We start from the raw sequence: 21,368 nt of genomic DNA, 5'->3' as shown, positions 1-21,368 counted from the left end.
CCGTCTCTGTGTGTGTGTGTGTGTGTGTGTGTGTGTCTCCTGTCACTGAGCAGTGGAAGAATGACAGGCTGTTTCCTAGTTTATCTCGGGTGAGTCAGCTGAGGGGCGGAGCTTGTGTCAGCAGTTTACTGCAACAGATCACAGCAAAGTCTCGTTCCACATTGCTGTTTCTGAACTTGGGAACTTGTGTGTGATTTGGTTTTGAAGAGTTTGAAACCAAATAGAAATATCAAAGATATTTTTACATCATCAGAGAGATGTTGATATAATGAATGATGAACACAAGGTAATGCTGTTATTTCTGGGATATGTTTTTACATTTTTTTCCACCTGTGGTAGTTGTGGTATTCCTAGAGTCTAATCTACAAATAACACACAGATAAAACATGGTTCTAAATGGGTTCTGTAACAGACTGTGTGGGTCAGTGAGGAACAATTAAGTGTCCTACTAAAGAACCATTTCATTTAGTGGATGGTTCTTCATTTGAAAAACACTTTAGATATTTTGTTGTTGTTTTTTTCTAGTTGGCCAGGAGTCCGTCTTCATCTGCCTCTGTAAGCTGTTAACATGTTGGGCGTTAACATGTGAACGTGTGTCTGTGTGCGTGCATGTGTATGTGTGTTTGGTAATTAGGCACAGCCAGGTGGCAGGATGCCAAAAAGAAAAGTGGACATAAGAGACTTGTCTAGAGGTCAAAGTGTAAGTTAGTCAGAGGAACACGTTCCACTCCGACCCTGTGGAACTCCTCCTCCTCATCCATCACAAACTCAGACTCACTCACCTCCTTCAGAAACAAACTCCAAACCCACCTTTTCAAAGTGGCCTACAACACCTGACCCCCACACAGCTGACACCTCACACACCTTTCACTTTTTATTATTATTAGTAGTAGTAGTAATAATACTATTACTTTTTAATATATTATTTTATTATTTAAATTTACGATAGCCCTGCGATGGACTGGTGACCTGTCCAGGGTGTTTCACTGCCTTCGCCCTATGAGCGCTGGGATAGGCTCCAGCAACCCCCTAGTGAGGATAAGCGGTTTAGAAGATGAATGAATGAATGAATGAATGAATGAATGAATGAAATTTATGATAAATGTATGTATTGCAATTTATATGTTCATATTATGTAATTGTTTTATTCTTGTAAAGTGTCTGAGTTTTATTGAAAGCGCTGACAAATAAAATGTATTATTGTTATTATAACTGTAGAGCCTCAACAACACGGAAATTTTACACATAAGCTTATATTTAAAAAAAAAAAAAAGTTTATTTTTTTGCATACCTGTGTCTGTGAAATTTCTGTATAAAATAGGAGTGATCAGCTTTTTAGGAAGACTTGGACACACGGACAGGAAGGAAAAGATCCTGTTTTTCCTGGTCAGATTGTAAAACCACACAGAGCAAAACACTGATGGAGGAGAAACCACAGCCAATGCAGAAAATCAGAAACCTAATTCAAGCTGAACTTTAAAAACCGTTGAAAATACACACACACACACACACACACACACACACACAGTCTTTTCTTTCACACAATCAAATTATCTAGTGATTTTTTCCCCCTAATTCTCTAATCGCCTTTTGTTTCCCATCTTCTGGAAAGAAATCAAGTGAATTTGCTCAGGTTTCAAAGGGTTAATCAGTTCGTCTTTAGACTCGATAGTTATTATAACTTTCATAATTTAGGAATCACTATAGTTTATTCACCAAGTAAAAATGTCAAACATTTCCTGATTCCAGCTTATTTTTTTCTCCAGTCATATCATTATAAATTTAATATTTATTTATTTATTCATTTATTTGGCTGCTTTTAAGACATCACTTCCCAAAACTATCCAATTCACAAGAAAAGGAATTTCTAAATGTTAAAATGTTGTACTGAGGTGGAGGCCGTTGATGATGAGGAGACGCTGTCTGCAGGCTCGTCGCTGGTACACTGTAGTCCATAATTAATAATTATATGCAGTTTTCCCTGTTTTAACACAAACGCAGTGTGGACACTTGGCAGTTACTGATGTATCTTTTATTTCTCACTCATGGTGGTGGTCTGCACATGGGACTAATGGGTGTCCTCAAGAGCTCACTATCTTAAAATGAGTTCGCTGCGATGATGTTTATTTCACAGGAAGAGGGAAATCCTCCAGACCCCGAGCCTGTGGCCTCCACCTCCAGACAGTCCACCAGGAGACCATCACAAGATGTAATGAACTTTAATTTATTGAGGATAGTCAGTGTGACATTGGCATTATTTTAAAGCCAGCCGTGCAAAGGAGCAATGCTTATATGGTGAAGCAACTGTATTATGTATTTAATTTGTTTCAGGTCAGAGCAGACAGTGTGAGATCTCTCTACAAACAGAAACTGGAGCTTGACATTAAAGCAAAGACATTGGACATTCTGTATAAAAAATTGAAAATAAAAAAACAGACTTGAGGTGGAAAAATTAGAGCATGAGAAGAAGGTAATTCAGTGATTTATTTTCAGGCATATGAAACAATTAACATCAGTGATGTAATGTTTTTCAGACATAGGAAACAATGAAACTCAAAATGTGCTGTTCTGTTTCAGGAGTGGGAGAAAAACTGAAACTGAAAAAAATAAAAATGAAAAAAAAAATTCCATGTTCATTTTTTCATGTAACTAAAAAACTGTTTGGTTATGGCCTCTCTCACAGACCTGCCTGAGGGGGAATCTAAGTTGATGGGGTCTAACACATCAGGGGGTGGGGGGTTTTTCGCACAAGTTGTGCACCAAGATCCAGTGGGTTCTCATCAAATGGGCAGGCTGTTTAAACCCAAATCCAGCTTCATGGTTCAGGCCTCAGGAGGAGGAGGAGGACCAGAGGCCTGAACCATGAAGCTGGATTTGGGCTGAGTGAGGTAACTTCAGGTTTAACCCTGCTGGGTTTTCTGTACCATAAAGGTGGGTTACTTTTTAATCCAGGTATGTTGCCGTGGTAACATACGCTGAACACTACTTAACCTGCTCCGGAGCAGGTGAAGTTCAGGATAAGAGCTCAGCAGGTAGAAAAGCCCCACCTACTGACCAATCAGCTCTCTTGGAAAATGGCCTGCCCATTTGATGAGAACCCAGTCGATCTCGGTGCACAACTTGTGCACCTTTTTTTCCGAGTTAGGCCGAGTATTTTTTTCCCGTTCTTCTTCTTTTATAAATTAATACATTTTACTTAGACTTCTTATTTTAATTCTGTTTGTTTTTTTCAACTTTGAAGAGAAGAAGAAGGAATTCTTCTTGTTTTTTTGTTTTTTTTACTCATGACTCTACACTGTGCAACCAAAAATTGATCTTGTAGACTGATGTAATGATTTTTAAAAATATTGTTGAAAATAAATGAGGGGAATTTAATTCAGAGGGTTAAATAAAAGTCTGATAAAATACACACCAGCCTCTGGGCTCCTTTAGGTTTCCATTAGTTTGCTCATATTTAGTATTTAGGGTGTCTGCCCTGAAAAGTCCACATGAGAGTTGATGCCAAATGTTTTACAGTCTTTAAGTGACAGTGAAATAATATTTTAACCAGCAGAATAAACATGAGGCGTCAGATGCTTTATAAAATGAAATATCAAAACCAGTTGAATCAAAGTGACGATTCTGACGAAGTTCAAACTGAGGGCAGCGGTCCAGCGAGGGTCGACCCTCACTGTGAGAGAGGGCCAGTTCCTCTGCAGGAGTGTACGGCTGAGTGGGAGACACATTCATTTACTGAACACACAAATGTTACTGTAGTCAGATCTACTCGTGCCGTCATGGTGGGGAAGTGATCTTATAATTGCACTAATTTACGCATTGACACAGTCGGCGATTTTTTGCCAGCATTCCTTGCGGCTCTTGGCAGCTGCTTTTTTCCTGAATGATGGATTTCTATTCCTCGTATTTATTTCAGATTATTGTCTGCTCCTCAGTCGTAAAGTCTGCGGCTCCAGTGGATTTTTCCATGTCTGCAATTGGTCGTCTGCAGCAAACTCCGCCCTTTTTATGTGAGCGCGCACAGATCTAGATTGGAAAAGCCTGGGTTCAGTTAGCGAGGTGATAACCGGCTTTATGGGACCAAAAATCAGGATTGCGGATGTCTGGTTAAGTGAAGCCAGATAACTAAGAGAAACGCCGGGGATGTTAATCCAGCTTTATCGGACAGGCCCCAGGTGTGCGTGAGGAGGCAGGTGAGGGAGATGAGACAGTGGCTCTGTCCCAATTCAAAGGCTGTACGCTACCTAGGTCGTATTTGTAGGCTGCTTACGTCACAGCGGCACGACAGGTGCTGTCCCAATTCAGTTTTACTGCGCAGGGTCCTGCAAATGCAGCCCACAGATCCAGCCTATTTTTGACTAATTTGCAGGAAACACCTCCACGATGCTTCGCGGCCGATATCACAGCCTACTTCCCAGGGTACCTTTCGGTCCAGTTTAATTTCTGGATCAGCCACCATTGCTGGAGTTATGAAGCATGTGTTAGACCTTCTTAATGTTTATATCATGACGTTTTGATAAGTTTTCATGCCTATAATTACCACCATAGATTCGGTTTAGCTGTTAACTGTATCCGAACAACGCCTGGAAATGCAAGTTTAGTTAGATGAGTTACATAGGCATTTTGCATGATGTTTCCATAGCAACCATCAGTGCGTCAGGTACGTTACAATGTAGCCATGTGTACAATTACTTTAATTGGGATAGTCTGTGTGCAATTTGTGAGGTGTAACAATTATCTTAATTAAAATACATAAAACTACAGAATCAATGTTGTCCATCTTGAGAGCGTTGAAGCTGCTTATCGTTTTGTTTCATGCACAGGTGTTCACCGACACACCTCCGAAACCTACTTCGGCATTTTACGCTGCATCACTCGAATGCGCTTCGGGAAGCCTCGATAATAATGACGTAGGAACCCTCCGCAGGCTACACCGTCCCAATTCACTAAACTTATAGTTCTGGTAAACTTGATATCGGCACCTACGTCGGACGCCTCCTACGTGGGCACCGTGGGCTGCGACCTAGTAGTCATCTAACCCTTCGATTGAGACAGACCCAATAAGCCCGCCACACCCAGCCTACAAACAAAGAAGACAGGCCGATAAACAAAACACAAGGGGAGGGGAAAACAGAGGAAAATACACTGACAGAGACAGGAGGGAGGCGGCACCTAACATTAGCGAACCTTGTGAATTAGTGACCCAGAGCCTTGAACAAACCTGTGCTGAACTGAACTGTGAGACTGTGAGTTGCTATACTGAGAGAATCCCAGATCTGGACATTGCAGGGTTAGGCACTGTTGGGATTGAGTCCAGGAGCAGCAACATAGGTGTTAATACCCGGTTATGAGAGCCAGCGTGAAGAGACAGAGCAGAGTCAGCTCCAAGTGCTGAACAGGACGGGCTTTTCAAGGAGGCACCACCAACAAAACTGGTCAACATCAATAAATCCAGAGCTCGACACCGACGTTCTGTGAATATGCTGTTTTTACAAATGTACTGTATATACACCCCCCACCAGCTTATCCTCCATCAGCTCACTGCTGACAGTCACTGTGGCAGGCAGAGGGGGGCGCTCTGCTGCACACACCTTCCACTGTCAAAACACAACCTGGTCAGCGTCTGCACTCATTTTCAAACTCACCCCTCAAAACATCTGCTTTTCTCCTCATACTTTGTATTTTGATTAGATTATATGTTATCACATTTTGAATGCACTCAATTCTAATATAAATCTTAATCATATAAATAGAAAAAATGAAAAAAATAAAATGAGCTGAAAAATTACAAAATTAAATCAAAAATAAATCATTGAAATTTAATTAAATTTTGTTTATTATTCAGTAAATTAAATAAAATTAAATTAAATTAAATTGAATTGAATTAAATTGTGTACCCACAGCAGTGTGTTGTCCTGCTCAGCTGGGAGCTGGTGTGTGAGCAGCTGGACGACGTGCAGAGCCACCAGGTGAACAACATTCTGCTTGAGGATGTGTGGTGTGGCACACAGCTCTGTCCAGCTCGGCTCTGGGGCCTCAGAGCTGCTCCAGTGAGCCCAGGACAGACTGGGCCACCTGCACAGTCACACCAACAACAAGCTGGTATCATGGACGCTCATCTGACCTGCTAATTCACTAGAAATACACAGTTTGCTCGGAGGCGATGATTTCTGTGGTAACTTTGCTACAGCTGTTTTACCTTGTGTGAGTCCAAAAGGAAGGACTAGGCTGTCAGACATTCGCCAGCCTGAAGATCAGACAGGCGGATCTCATTCCCTCATCAACCCTCATTCCAAGTTCATTATGAAGTCAAATAAACTCAACACCAGCTTGTCAAATCTTCTTTCACTGTTTTTTTCTTTCTTGATTTGAGTGAAAAGATCTTAAAACCAGAGCGACTGAACAAGATGATTTTTCTGAACTCAAGAGTTTTCATCAATTTCTATGGTTTTAATTCCGTGTGTGGTTCCGTGTGGTCACCACACAAACAGTGTCTACTGAAAGTCAACGAGGATCCGTGTCGTGCTGGACACACGGATTCTCGGCTTCAAAGACCTCGCGCTATGGGTGGTGGTTCATAGATCCCGGAAGTGCAAATTTAATTGATATTCTGGAATTTCACGGATTTCTGTGAGATCAGGTTGGGCAGACTATAGACATATATACGTATTTATGTCTATGGGGCAGACTCTATTACCACGTTATATGACGCAGAAAACGTCACGTTACCATGACAACAAAGAGTTGACGCCCCAAAATGCTTCCCATGGCGAAAATCTGTTGGGTTACCGAACTCGTCAAAAACGGTCGAGAAAGGGTGCTTAATGAGTCGGCATGTGATGCTACGGGACCCTGACCATTCATCAGGCTGTTGACGCATTGGGAGTGAGAACGTGTTGGAATCAAAACAACAGAATCAACTCAACTCTTCACATCATCAAAGAAGACAGACTCCACTTTTACCTGGAGTCCAACTCAGTGGTTTTCAACGTGGGGACCGGGGACCCCCAGGGGTCCTCCAGGGTCTTCCAGGGGGCCCTCAGCAAAATGAGGAGTCGCAGTAAAGCATTTCTACACAAGAAATCTGATCCAGCATCACTGATCTGACCTTTAAAATACATAACTTCTATCATTATAGATACAGCTTTCTTGTTATTTTAAAAAAAAAAAAAAAAAAATGTTATAAATTTTCCATCAGTTAGTGTTAATTTACACATCACCTTTTCCCCATTTATTTGAAAGTGAAATGTCTTCGAAAAATATAGTAAAAGAGGAAAATTAGTAAAGAATTGGGGAAAAAAAACTATTTTTCTAATCATTAAAATAATATATTTAAAAATCAGATCAATGATTATATGTTTATATGTTTAAATGTACAAAAAAAATCTCTTGATATATTGAACCTATATTGAAGCAGGTGAAGACACACTGAGATTAAAAATCTCCTTTTCCAGTGTGAGCTGGGTCTCTACAGGGCCAAATCTCTTCAAATGGGGGTCAGCGGCTTATTGAAAGTCAACTTGGGGGTCCAGAACATGGAAGAGGTTGAACCCCCTGGTCTAAATATAGAGAAAATTCACTTTGAGCTTTGAGCTGAAGCAAAATCGTTGTATTCATCTGAGTGTTGTTAGTATAAATTAATATTGATGCATTTCCCCCCTTTTGGTGGTGATATATTGTTTATTGATATTGTTTTCTTTCTGTTGTGTTTTACCTTTAATCTTATTTTTACTACGCTGACATTTCTTTTTTCTCATTTTTTTTTTATCTTTCTCTCTACATTTTTGTTTCTATAATTTTGTTGTTGTTGTTGATGTCATCTATTTCTAGTGGTGCTGTTCCACTGTTACAGAGACCTTCACTGGTAAAATCTTCAGTGGGAATGTTTCTATGGTGTCAATGTATGGAAACAGCCTGTCAGTGAAGGTGTGTGTGAAGGTGTGTATGTGTATGTTAGTATCAGGATCAGAGAATGTCAGCTGTCCTCTGTTCCAGTCCAGATGAACTCTGATCCTCTGGAGCTTCTTCTTCTTCACTCGGAGAACAGTAGCTGGACCTGATGGGGAGTGTGCTGAGTATTTACCTCCATAGAACAATATTCCCCATAATCCAGATTCTATGCTTCCCTTCCTCTGGCCCGACTCTTCTATCACACCCAGTTCCCAGTATGCACTGTCTCCAACCTCAACATCCCAGCTGTGAATCCCTGAGTTGAAGCCCTCAGATCCCAGGACAGCGAAGGAGCAGTCAATCCTCTCTGGATTATTAGGAAGTTCCTGCTCCTCTCCCAGTCTCACACTGTTCAGATCTTTAGACAGGAAGAGTTCTGGATGTGCAGTGTTGGGGTCCAGAACCACAGGAGTGTAGGAGACCACCTCCTTCATCTTGGCCCAGACGGTGAAGCTCAGGTTGCCCAGGTGTTTGGCCTCGTCTATCAGAGCTCCTGAGAGCAGCTGTGGATCCTCCAGCAGGGGGCGCTGGACTCTCTCCACTGTAGCCTTGTAGTTGTGCAGGAATGAGACGTCTTCAGCTCTCAGCTCCTTCTCTATGGCTCTGATTGTGTCTGAAAGGGCTGCTATCTCTCTGCTCAGAGCCTCCGTCTTCTCCTTCATCGTCCGACTCTTCTGCTCCTCTTCCTCCCTCAGAGCGGCGATCCTGGCCTCCTCTTCCTCTTGGAGAAACTGGTGAAGCTTCTTAAACTCCTCCTTAATCTGCCTCTCTGTGCGTCGGGCCTGGACCTTAATGTGCTCTGCTGTTTGATCACAGTTTCCTTTGACTTGATTAAAGAGCTCCAGTTTCTCCTGTAAGGGCTTCAGTGATTTCTGAAGTTCTTCTCTTTGATCCTGAGCAGCTTCGTCGATGGGTCTGAACTTGTGGTCGGTGTGTTTCTTTGAATCTCGACAGACAACACACACCGGCTGCTGATGGTCCAGACAGAAGAGCCTGAGTTTCTCAGAGTGCAGACTGCAGAGGAGCTCTGACCCTGCTGAAGCTCTCTGATCTCTCTGCAGTAAGAAGGCCTCACACAGGTTCTTCAACACCAAGCTAACAGGTGGATCACTCCTAGAAGATCTTCTCTTACAAACTGGACAGTCTTTTATTGGTTTCTCTGTCCACCAGCTCTGCAGACAGGCTTTACAGAAGCTGTGGCTACATGACAGGACCACAGGATCCTTAAAGATGTCATGGCAGACAGGACAGCAGAGATCCTCCTCTGATCTGGAAGCCATTTTGTCTCCAAGTGAGGAGAAAAACTCACCAGGCAGTCAGTTCAAACAGGAAGTCAGTCAGTCAGTTGTGGTAACACTCCCTGCTCTGTAAAGTTAAGATAAGATAAGATATATTTTATTGACCCTGAGGGGAAATTTGACCTGAGCATTTGTGCCTCACACAGCTGTAATCAACTTAAATAGAAAACGTAGCCAACAACACAGAACAGTGGTAAACACAAGACACACTAATAAACTACATACAACAAAATTAAAGGGTAATAAAATATTGTACATGCCTTGTGAAGGTTCCTCTCACTTGAGAGTCACTTTGAGTCGTGGCTTTTCTCAAACTTTGATTCAGTGAGGAGTCAGCAGCAGGTTGGAGTTCCAGTATTCCCAGTATTCCTCCTGTAGTTCCTCCCTCAGTGGAAGTCGTGGGTCAAGTCCAAAACGAATCTTATCGTCTGTCTCTCCGTGTGTGTGTGTGTGTGTGTGTCTTGTCACTGAGCATTGGAAGAATGACAGCCTGTTTCCTGGTTTGTCTCAGGTGAGTCAGCTGAGGGGCGGAGCTTGTGTCAGCAGTTTACTGCAACAGATCAGAGCAAAGTCTCGTTCCGCATTGCTGTTTCTGAACTTGTGAACTTGTGTGTGATTTGGTTCTGAAGAGTTTGAATCCAAATAGAAATATCAAAGATATTGTCAGAACATCAGAGAGATGTTGATATAATGAATGATGAACACAAGGTAATGCTGTTATTTCTGGGATATGTTTTTACATTTTTTTCCACCTGTGGTAGTTGTGGTATTCCTAGAGTCTAAGCTACTCATAACACACAGATAAAACATGGTTCTCAATGGGTTCTGTAAAAGACTGTGTGAGTCAGTGAGGAACAATTAAGTGTCCTACTAAAGAACCATTTCATTTAGTGGATGGTTCTTCATTTGAAAAACACTTTAGATATTTTGTTGTTGTTTTTTTCTAGTTGGCCAGGAGTCCGTCTTCATCTGCCTCTGTAAGCTGTTAACATGTTGGGCGTTAACATGTGAATGTGTGTCTGTGTGCGTGCATGTGTATGTGTGTTTGGTAATTAGGCACAGCCAGGTGGCAGGATGCCAAAAAGAAAAGTGGACATAAGAGACTTGTCTAGAAGTCAAAGTGTAAGTTAGTCAAAGGAACACATTCCACTCCGACCCTGTGGAACTCCTTCTCCTCATCCATCACAAACTCAGACTCACTCACCTCCTTCAGAAACAAACTCCAAACCCACCTTTTCAAAGTGGCCTACAACACCTGACCCCCACCCAGCTGACACCTCACACACCTTCACACCTTCACACTTTCACTTATTATTATTATTATTAGTAGTAGTAGTAGTAGTAGTAGTAGTAATAGTATTACTTTTATTATTTAAATTCTTTTATTATTTAACTTTATGATTATCGTATGTATTGCAATTTATATGTTCATATTATGTAATTGTTTTATTCTTGTAAATTGTCTTTGAATTTTATTGAAAGTGCTGACAAATAAAACGTATTATTATTATTATACCTGTAGAGCCTCAACAACATGGAAATTAAAAAAAATATATATATTTTTTTTTTTTTTTGCATACCTGTGACTGTGAAATTTCTGGATGACAACTTTGTATTTAAAAGTGTCTCGGCTGTAGTTGTATACATATTTTGAACTTCATATTGGTTTGAGGCGTAGGGTAGATATCATGGCACTGTTCAAGCCCCCCACCCCCACCCCTGTGCTCAAGCCAGTTGTGCACCCCCCACCTCTGAAATCCAAATTTCATCCATGAACCTCTCCATCATCAGTTACTTCACTTTAAGTCAAACTTTTGAAGCAGGTTGACATGGGCGTAGCAGACGCGGGGTACACGGGGGACATGTCCCCCACACTTCCCGTATCTGTGCCCTCCGTCCCCCGCACTTTTACAGCCATTACAACCACTTAATTCATTTTTAACATGTTGAAATGCTTTAAACGCCTCTAAACGCATCATGAGTAGGCGGAGCTAAGGCGGCAAACAAACACTGCTGACATGTGTCATCAGAGACAGAGGTTGAGCTTCAAAAATGTTCAGCACACCAGCCAAGAGGCAAGTTTTTTCCAAACAAACCGTGTAAGTTGAGTAATGCTGTTACAGTTTGGTAGCTTTAGATTTTAGATTTTGACTTTGATAGTATATCATTTTTAAAGAACTAAAGTCAGTTCCCTGGTGCTGTGCTGTTTGTGGTTATGTGGTTCTTTAGCTGCTAAGGAGAGGTGCAATTGAATGCGACATGATGATAAATCACTCAGTAGACCTCTGAACAATTTGTCCCCCTCACTTCTAAAATGATGGCTACGCCCCTGCAGGTTGACACTGGTAAAAGGTCGGATTTTGTCAAAGGAGCAGACAGAGTTCTGAGTATAAAAAGTGACGTGTTTATGAAATAAGAGCTGGTTGGTGGATTATATTCATGCTGCTTTCACCAGTGCATTCTAAAGATTAAAGTGAAGTCCCATGTGGTGTTGAGCGAGGTCAGTGTATTTACAAATAAACAAAGAAATCCTTAATAGTACGTTTTTTCACTGCACTTTCTCCTAAAGCGGCTGCTCGAGTTAACGTCTTAAAACATGATTAAAACAGAGCGCATGTTTTCTCATTAGGCTATAAAAAGTTCTAATATCATCATTAAATATAAAGAGGAACTTCACCAAGGTTTTTATTTTCTAATCTTGCAGTTTCTTTTAATTGAAGTAACAATAGTAAAAACAGTAAGTGAGACTAATTTACCCAATTTATTAATCTGATTCAACCAAATAAATCTCTTCAGCAGCGCAATTCAACAATCAGTGAACTAATTTAACCTATTTATTGGGGGGGAAGCAGTGTTTTGATTGACTAAATTTTTAAGCAACGTTTTTCTGAGCTAAATTAATTGATTTGCGTGTAAGATTAATAAAATTTATAATTGACATGCAAGTGGGGATTATTCATCACGGTGTGCAGAGGCGACAAACTCCCCTGATGACATGAAGACAAACTCTGGAATTATCTGAGTAACTTTCCACCTTAAATTTATGGTGAATTTCATGATATTGTGTATTTTTTTGCATCATATCACCGCTGAAGGTCTTTTTCATGTGATTGATATGGGTGTGACTATAGCTGACCAGAAGATGGCGCTGTAGCTTTGTTTTGAAAGAAGGAGCACACTTGGAGCAGGGTTGGGTACTACTTCACTCATTTTATTCTAATTATTTTATTTCACATTAAAGCCACAGTTTCATTTGTCTTGTCCTGTTTTATGTTTTGGTTTTTATTTATTTATTTATTTATTTTAGTGTAAATCCTTTAAATAAACTCAAACCTCACCTGACTGACCAGCTGGTTCCGCTGGAAGCTGAAGCTCTCATTACTTCCGTTCCATTAAAAGTCCATAAATTATTAATTCAAAGGCATCGAGCGAGGAGTGCATTTTATGTCTTCACCGTGTAACGTCCGGTGCCGCAGAACATTTTTAGCAAGCCGAGTTCACGTCCCGCAGCTGTTCATGACTTTCACCAGCTCTGATTCATTTCCAAGTAATGTAAAAAAAAAAAAAAGGCTATTAAAAGTCTTATTTATTTACTTTTATTCATTTGTGCATGTTAGAGAAAAAAATGGACATGTGAGCAAGGCTAAAAAAAAAAATTAAAAAAAAAAAGCAGCATTTGTGCAGGAGAAGGAGGAAGCCAAATGCATCATTCATATATCAAGACAGCAAGAAAGAGAGAAAATATAAATACATTAAAAGAGAGGATGGAAAAAAAATGATGGAGCCAGGGGAGGGGGGTAATATTCTGAGGAAAAAACTCAGACTTTCAGAGATTAAAGCTGTACATTAATGAGAAAAAAAACACATATTCTGAGGCTATAAAGTCAGATTTATGAGGGGAAAAAAAATCTGAAAAATAGGTTTCCATTGCTGCTGCTGCTGCCGGCCGTGTCTCAGGCCTGCAGCTGATCCCCTCAGCAGATTCTCCTCTGACATGGGATTCAGGAATAAGGAGATCCTGCTGATCTGAGCCCAGAATCAGCAGATTGTTTTCTTCTGAATCGGCCCAAGTCACAGCAACGTCTCTTCAGAGTCCAGATGCTGAGGAGGAGGTTGGGGTTCTGGACTCAGACCAGCAGGATTTCCTTCAGACTGGATCCCACAGGAGGAGGACAAACTGGTTTCACTGTTTTTTTTTTTCTCATAAATTTGTGACTATAATCTCAGAATCTTGCGAGTTTATCTCTCATAAGTTTGTGAGTTTTTTTCTCTTATATTTTCCACTTTAATCTCAGAGAATAGTCAAGTTTTTTTCTTGTAATTTTACTTCAATCTCAGAATACCAGCTCCTCCAGCTCCGGGTTTGTTTTTCTCCCTGAAGAGGCCCGAGGACGCCGCTGCAGAAATGACTTTGGGGAACTGGAAGTTGTTGTGATGTATTTTTTTTTTTCTCCCTGCAGCGGCCAGACGGGGGCGCCGTGGGCCTCCTGCTGCTTCCAGACAGGCAGCGTCTTCCTGCAGAGAGAGAGAGAGAGAGAGAGGGAGAGGAAAAAGGAGGAAGAGGAAGAACAGCCTTTTCACAGCTGCTTCTCACAGCCTTTGCTCTGTCATCCACCCCCCCCACCCCTCCCACCCCCCTCCCCCCCTCCGCCCCGCCTCAGCTCCCATGAGGCTTGGGGTGGGAGGGGATGGGGGGGGGGGGCACCACACCCTGTTAGCCAATCAGTGCTCGGCTCCACCTGCTCCATCACATCATCTTAGTTTCCAGGGCAACAGGGAGCCCCGCTCTCCTCCCACTCCTCTCTCTCTCTCTCTCTCTCTCTCTCTCTCTCTCTCTCTCTCTCTCTCTCTCTCTCTCTCCCTGTGAACTGAAAGCTGCCGCATCATCATCCTGCCCTCCCGTACTGAGCTGGTGGCTAGCAGATTAGCTTTAGCCTGTTTCCTGTTGGCAGCATCTCTCTCTCTCTCTCTCTCTCTCTCCCTCTCTCGCTCTCTCTCTCTCTGCAGTGGGATTGCCACAACATCCCAGGTACATCCCTCCCTCTCTCTCTCTCTCTCACTCTCTCTCTCTCTCTCTGCATCCTCCACCATCCGACACTCAGGAAGCGAAGGAGAGAAGGAGATGGACTAGAGGAAAAAGAAGGAGGAGATGTGGTATGTGCTGCTGAACCTTCTGCTCTGTGTTAGCCTGTCCTGTCTTGTGTTTTTCAAAGGGTGTGTGTGTGTGTGAGTGTGTGTGTGAGTGTGTGTGTGCGTATTCATGAGTGTCTGTGTGTGCGTATTAATCCTGTAATCCTGCGAGGAATGCTGATTTAATGAGCTGTTTGATGCTAACGCTCCCAGAATGATGGCAGAAGCAGACAGAGAAGAGAGGGAGAGAGAGAGAGAGAGGGTAGAGAGACAGGCGGTGCTCACAGGGAGAGAGAGAGAGAGAGAGAGAGAGAGAGCGAGGCAGAGGCAAGGAGGAGGAAAATCCCAGCAGGCTGTGTGTCAGGCAGGAAGCCCCGGTGCTTTTGTTATGGAGGCTCTGCAGAACAGGCTGCCGCTGCTGCTGCTGCATACATAAAGAGCCGCGGTGCCGCTCGGGCCCTCGCTCTGCTCCCGGAGCCCACTTCACCTCACCTCCCCACTTCGACTCCACACATCAACAAGCAAAATGTGGCAAGGACTCGCCTCTGCTGCGGGGTTTTCTCCCTGCTGTTAACAGGACCCGAGCTCTTTTATTCCCACAAGTTGACACTTTGGAGAAAACTGTAACGCAGCCAGTTTGTCACCAGCTGACTCTCTCTCCCTCCCTGTGTGTCCCGCCTTGCCGTCCCCACGGATGAGATGCGTTTTTAGCCCCGGCCGGAGTGCCTCTGCGGTTTGTTTGAACATGTCACACTGTCAGCTGCTTACAGGTTTGCAGGTTTGCAGGTTTGGCCGGTGGAGTCGTGCAGTTTGTTGTTGGTTTCCTGGGCGGGATGCAGGCGGATCCGTCGATAACGGGCCCACTCAGCTCCTGCACTTTCCAGGATGTTACGCAGGACGTGATGTAACTGTCTCTGGGGTCGGTGAAACCAGGCTGAGCGCCTGCGTAGGAGCTCGGATGTCTGAGGGGCGGCCGGCCGACCGCAGCTGGTGGGTCACGCGCTCGTCCCGGCGGCCCCACCAGGAAATTATGGCAACCCAGAGCAGCGGTGGCCCTCAGCTGTGGCCCCACCCGAACCCTGCCACCTGGCTCCACCCGGGCCTGAACCCAGCCTCGACGCTCAGTCTAACATGCAGCGTGCTGACCTTTGTGGAGGGGATGGATGCTGCTCCGTCCCGACTCCTCGAATCAGCTCCCACACTGCAAAAACTCAAAATCTTACCAAGATTATTTGTCTTTTTCAAGTCGAAAATGTCTTATTACTAGTCAAAATATCTCATTACACTTAAAATAAGACATGATCACCTCAGAAGTAAATTGTTTTTTAAATTTTGCCAATGAAACAAGTGAAAATTGTCTAAAAACAATTTACTTCTGAGGTGATCATGTCTTATTTTAAGTGTAATGAGATATTTTGACTAGAAATAAGACATTTTTGACTTGAAATAAGACAAATAATCTTGGTAAGATTTTGCGTTTTTGCAGTGCACATTGATTTAGGAACATCTAACACAGAAGGAACCGACATGGACGGTCCTCATCCGTGTCGGTTCTTGCCGTGTCAGACGGGCGGGCATCAGAGCGCCGACCCGGCCGCACGTTTTCGTCCAAACCCCGACCCGAGTCGAGAGCACAGTCGCCCAACCCGACAGATGTTCTTTGTTTGTGTCCGAACCCGAGCCGAGCCCCAGATCCTGCTTGTCCTCCATCGCTAGGTGACATTACCACCTGAAATAGTCCACGTGCTGCCTTCAGTGTCATCAAGTAAACTCCGGCACTGTCCAGGAAGCCCAGAACAAACAGCAGGTCCATCACTTTTCACTAAAATAACAGGCATGAACCCGAACCCACACATCATTCCTAGATTTTTGTCTGAGCCCAGGCTGACCCAGTGTGCAGATGACAGACTTAACAGTCAAAATGCAAATGTGAACAAAAACAGTCGCAGACGATGTGACAGCAGAAGCAGCAGGAGGCCTGAGAGTTTGTGCAAATCCAGAGTCTGTTTTCTTGAAGTTTTGTGTTTCATTTTTTTTGTCAGAGCGACACATTAACTTTGTGTCGATGCGTGGCTTCGGTCAGGACAGGATCATGGAAATAAAGTCTGTTTGTTTTTCACAAGCTTGCATCACTTTATATCAGGGACAGGATTGAGCCTCCAAGCCTTAATCCCAGACTCAACCCTAACCCAGCATTTAATTCTTAGCTTAGCTTCTTAGCCCTTAGCCTCCGACCCTTAGCCTGTCGCCTGTGAGCCACCGGCCCTTTAGTCCAGGAGCGTTCAGCATCCTGGCCCCGACAGTTTTCAGGGTTTTATACATGAAACACACCAGACAAGAGAGCAGATCCAGAGGTAAAGCGGCTGAGGATGGATTTAACATGTACTCCGTCTTTTTTCAGCCCAAAATAAACGTCATCAAGTAGCATCGGATCAGATCCGTCAGTGATAGTTTCTGCAGAACCCAGTCGGTGCTGCACCCGGTTCAGATCCAAACCTCATATCTGCTGTTCTTCTCCACCCAGTGTGTGTTTTCAGCCGCGCCTCTCGGCCCCGTGAGGCCCCGTGAGGCCCCGCGAGGCCCCGGGGACGCCGGCTCATCTCCTGCCTCCTCACTGAGAGCGTTAGAGCCTGTTAAAAGGCAGGCTTTACAGAGGAGTATTGCAGACTAATTTTTTAATTTATTCATTCATTTACAGCCTTTGTTTATCTAGTAGGGGTGGAAGAAATAGTTTCACTAAATATCAAGACTCTTTTTTTCGAGATTTTTAATCAGTTTGATTGATTTAAAGTAACAATCTAAGGAAAGACTGAAGCGTTCCCTCGGTACCGAGCGTGTCATACTAATTTTGTTGAGGGAAAATCTGCCATGGCTGTTTTCAGCGCATATTACAAAACAAAGACTAAAAGTAACACTGAAACTAATATCATTATTTCTTGCATGTGAACATCTTGACCTGATTGAGACCTTTTCATAATGACCACAAAACGTCTCACAGCAGAAATATTCAGCGTTTAAACACAGCCTCGTCCACCAGCTCTTCTTCCACGGGCTCCTCCGGTCTCTGCTGGCTCCTCGGTGGGACTGTTGGTCCAGTTTCCAGCTGCTGAGGGTCCACAGGATCCCTACGGGCCAGACAGGGCTGACCGGGCTCTGAGGCGGGGCTAAGGCGGGTGGGCGGGGCTTACCTGGCTGTGGGCGGGGCGACGTTGCAGCTGATCAGTCCAGATGTCGGCGCAGCAGCTCGCTTTGTGGCAGAAACATAACAGAGGAAAGACAAATGGAGGACAAACGAGGACATCAGGGCTCTGCTCGCTGTCTGGACAGAGGACGACGTCTAAAATTGACAAAATGAGGACGTTGTGTGATATATAGTGAGAGAGCTGGCAGCGGCGGGGATCCAACACACAACTGGACTTAGTTAGCGGTGACTTTAACCTCTCACTTCCTATTTCTTCCCTCCGGTGGCGTGTGATGGGCGGGTTTCAGGGCCAGACTGCGGGGCTATCGGAAACAGAAATGCTTTTTGTTGTCATGGTTTGAGGCTGCGGGCCTTTAGCGCCGTCTGGCTCGCAGAAAGCCCCTCGCTCGCCGTGGCACCGCAGCAGAACGCCGGCTCATTTGTCTCATCGTTTTGATCGGGGGGTCGCCGGTTGTCTTAATTTCTGAGTTTGCTGACACGTCCCTGACATTTCCTGCTCCTGCTCTGCCGCTCTGTGACAAAGTCTCTGAGAACTCGCCTGACTCACCACTTGACCTTTACATGCTTATTGAACTCATTTACACACATATGATTCTCTGGGTTTGTTTGTGTGAGCATTTTGTTCCAGTTTACCTCAAAGCACAGGAGCAGGTTAGAGCAAACACACACACACACACACACATAGGGTTAGTCCCAGTTACTTGCATTTCCTGGTTTTCATGCTGCTGGTGATGTCATGGCTGACATCACAGGGTCTGTTGCAGTGCTTCATCTGTTTGTTTGAAGCAGTATGAAGTAATGAAAAGATTATTAAACCTTATACAAAGCCATTTAGTCTGATTTCTTTGTGTTAAAGTTACCTTGACGCATATAAAGTCATCTTCCTATGTGATGGTGCTGGCTGGAGTGAGTTAGGCGTGAATTATTTTCCTTGTTCCCTTTGTCATTTTGAGTTTACACGCTAGAATGGGGATTTAAAGTTTTTGGGAGCGGCGACAATGACTGGAAACGTGTGTGATGACGCTGCAGCCGCAGGAAAATGAATGTCAGGATGGAGCAACACCGGCAGGTTGTTTCTCAATCAGATGAATATATATCACCTCGGGTTACTATGGAAAAAAAAAATAGCACCGGAAAGAGTCAGAGATGAACCGCTTTACTGAACTGCTTTTGAGGATAAATTAATTTCAGAAAAGGGGTGGGAAAAAAGAGTAAAATTCCTACATGTGTACATTAAGATATTTTAGTCATGTACAATGTCTGTAAAGTCTACATTAAAGACATTAAATCCTTTAATAATAAATAACTTCCCAACTTCATTTCCCAAATTTGGATCAGTGTAACAGCATGTCACAGTGATGTAGGGCGTTATGGTCCAGCAGCAGCAGCCGGGGCTTTGATCATAAAAAGCAAACAGCCTGTGTGTGGGACCTGCCTCGCCTTTATTTCCTTCTTGCATCATCAACGATTAGAGAGCACCTCAAAGCATACCTGGAATTTAAAGATTTATATGGAATAGCTCCCAAAGCTTCCCAAGTCCAGCTTTTTCTTGTCCTCTGTGTATCTATTTCACTTTATCAGACACATCAGACCCACACAGCGCGGCCCAGCCCGACCCGATCACACCTGCTGGAGTCGTTCTTCTGATTTGGATGAAGCAGCCTTGACCTCAACTGTATGCAAATGAGGTTATGCCACTGTAGGGCGGGGCGATATGACCTAAAATCAAGTTTACCTCGATTATGATGGGAACGATTTTTTTCCCTCAAACTGTTTTTCCACCGTGTTTACATTTGACTTTTCTTTTCGCTCGGTGTCGTCTTCATGAAAGCCAAAACGTGTCCAGACGACGGACACGGTGTGATTTTATCTTTGGTTCGAGCTGCTGGAGTCGCTCCGTCGCCTCGCTGTGTAACTTCTCCTCCGTGTGGCTTCAGTGTGGCGGGCCGGACGGGGCGGAGTCACGTGACCACACCCGGTGGTACATTTTTAAGGGGACATCACATGAACACACACAGTGGGGAAAGTATACAAAAAAACCCAAAAAACAATTAATTACCGTCATTACCGATTACGTCGTTTAGAACAATTGCAGTGTTTCTGGTGGTTCTGGATAAAATCTCACCTCACATTCTGTGTTGTTCTCTAGTTTCTCTACAGTTTTCTACAATCTCCATTCGTTCTCCACGAAAGAGCAGTCAGGGTCATTAACAGAGCAGGTTAGAGGGATCACACACATTCATTGTTTCTTCAGTCAAAACTGTTAAAATTCAAGGATCAAATAGAATATCAAACAGCACAAATCATGTTCACAGCCCAAAATAATCAACTAGTCAGAGAGAGGGAAAATATAACTTAAGGAGGTTGTTTTATTTTAAAGTAAAAATGAGAACCACCAGGAAAAGCTTGTGTGTGTCTGTTTATGGGCATGATGAACTGAAACCATGTCCAAACAGAGCAGTTTAAAAAATATATAAAAATATGATTTTTCAATTCAATTAGCCTTTATTGTCTCCAAGGAGAAATTTGTCTTGGGCACCAAGGGACAGCGTTATAAAAACATACATACCACATACATACAGTTCATACAAAAATTTAACCACATTATCCTACACCACATTGTGCAGATACTGTATATATCAAGAGCATCAAGTATTACAGTATTGCACTCTCCCTCCATAAGGTGTTCCCCGTTCCCCCCACTAGTTAGTTATCTGTTATTGAGTTCTTTTTTTGAAAGGTATAAAGATGAAACTGTATAAATAGCGCTGACAGTTGACATAGCTTTTTTGTTTTGTTTTTTCCTCTTTTTTATGTATTTCTGTATTTATTTTTTCTTTCTTCTCTTGAGTATTATTATTTCTATTATATTATTAGTATTTGGTTTGTTTTGTTTATGTTGTCATTATTATTATTATTATTATTATTATTATTATTATTTTGGAGGCGGGTTAATTATTGATTAATAGAGTAAGGTAAAGGGGTGGGACTAGACATGTTTCGACTTCCTCCCGCTCCCTTTTGAACATGCAAATGACAAATTTATTTGGCTCTTTGGTTGTTGTTTGCTTTTTCTGTTTATTTTTTGCTCATGTCTTTATTTTGTTCTATGTTTATTCATTATAATAGAGGTTGTGAATTTCAGTTTTGATTAATTTTGGATTTATTATCCAGCCCCACGCCAACATCATGGCCCCGTCTCTCGAAACGATGCGATGCAACGCGACGCTCCCAGAATGCATTGCACAGCTGCTTACATAGACAGTGAATGGGTCCCATCCTGACACAGTCGGCTGCATCCTGGTCCGGTCTCAAGTCTGAATGTCAGCTCACTTGTTGCTCTGGTGTCTTTCGGTCTTTTGGTCGCTCCGTCCAGACGCTCGCCGCCCCCGACCCGCCCATCGCCTGCCGTTGCTACGGCGACGCTGCGGCGCACGGGAGCACTTTGACCTTTAGCCTCGCTCGCTGTCGGGATGTAAACTGTTGACCAACAAGCAGCAGCTGAACTTCCCAGGCGGAGCTGATTGAATTTCATATGAACCCGACCTGGCAGGAGAAGGTGGAGAGCTGCTCCTTATTAGCACAGCTCATTAGCACACACACACACACACACACACACACACACTCACACACATCACATCACAGAGATCTCATGAATAAACAATGCTACATGTGAACACCATCCAACCCCAATGAGCTTCACACATAAATCATCTGTGTGTGTGTGTGTGTGTGTGTGTGTGTGTGTGTGTGTGTATATGTCAGATTCATATGTGTCTGTGTGTGTGTGT

At 43.3% G+C, this 21,368-nt stretch overlaps 1 protein-coding gene and 1 pseudogene across 1 annotated transcript; one reads left to right on the top strand and one right to left on the bottom strand.

Moving 5' to 3' along the window:
* Nucleotides 1-21,368, top strand: part of LOC115353980 (tripartite motif-containing protein 35-like) — a 993,629-nt pseudogene that overhangs the window by 182,074 nt on the left and 790,187 nt on the right.
* LOC115353965 (nuclear factor 7, ovary-like) lies at nucleotides 7,820-9,227 on the bottom strand. Its single transcript, XM_030044108.1, has one exon. The coding sequence runs from the start codon at nucleotides 9,225-9,227 to the stop codon at nucleotides 7,824-7,826; it is 1,404 nt and encodes a 467-aa protein (XP_029899968.1). The 3' UTR covers nucleotides 7,820-7,823.

This window comes from Myripristis murdjan, chromosome 22 (assembly GCF_902150065.1).
Source record: "Myripristis murdjan chromosome 22, fMyrMur1.1, whole genome shotgun sequence".
Taxonomy (NCBI): Eukaryota; Metazoa; Chordata; class Actinopteri; order Holocentriformes; family Holocentridae; genus Myripristis; species Myripristis murdjan.
This window is presented reverse-complemented; position numbering and strand designations above follow the sequence as displayed.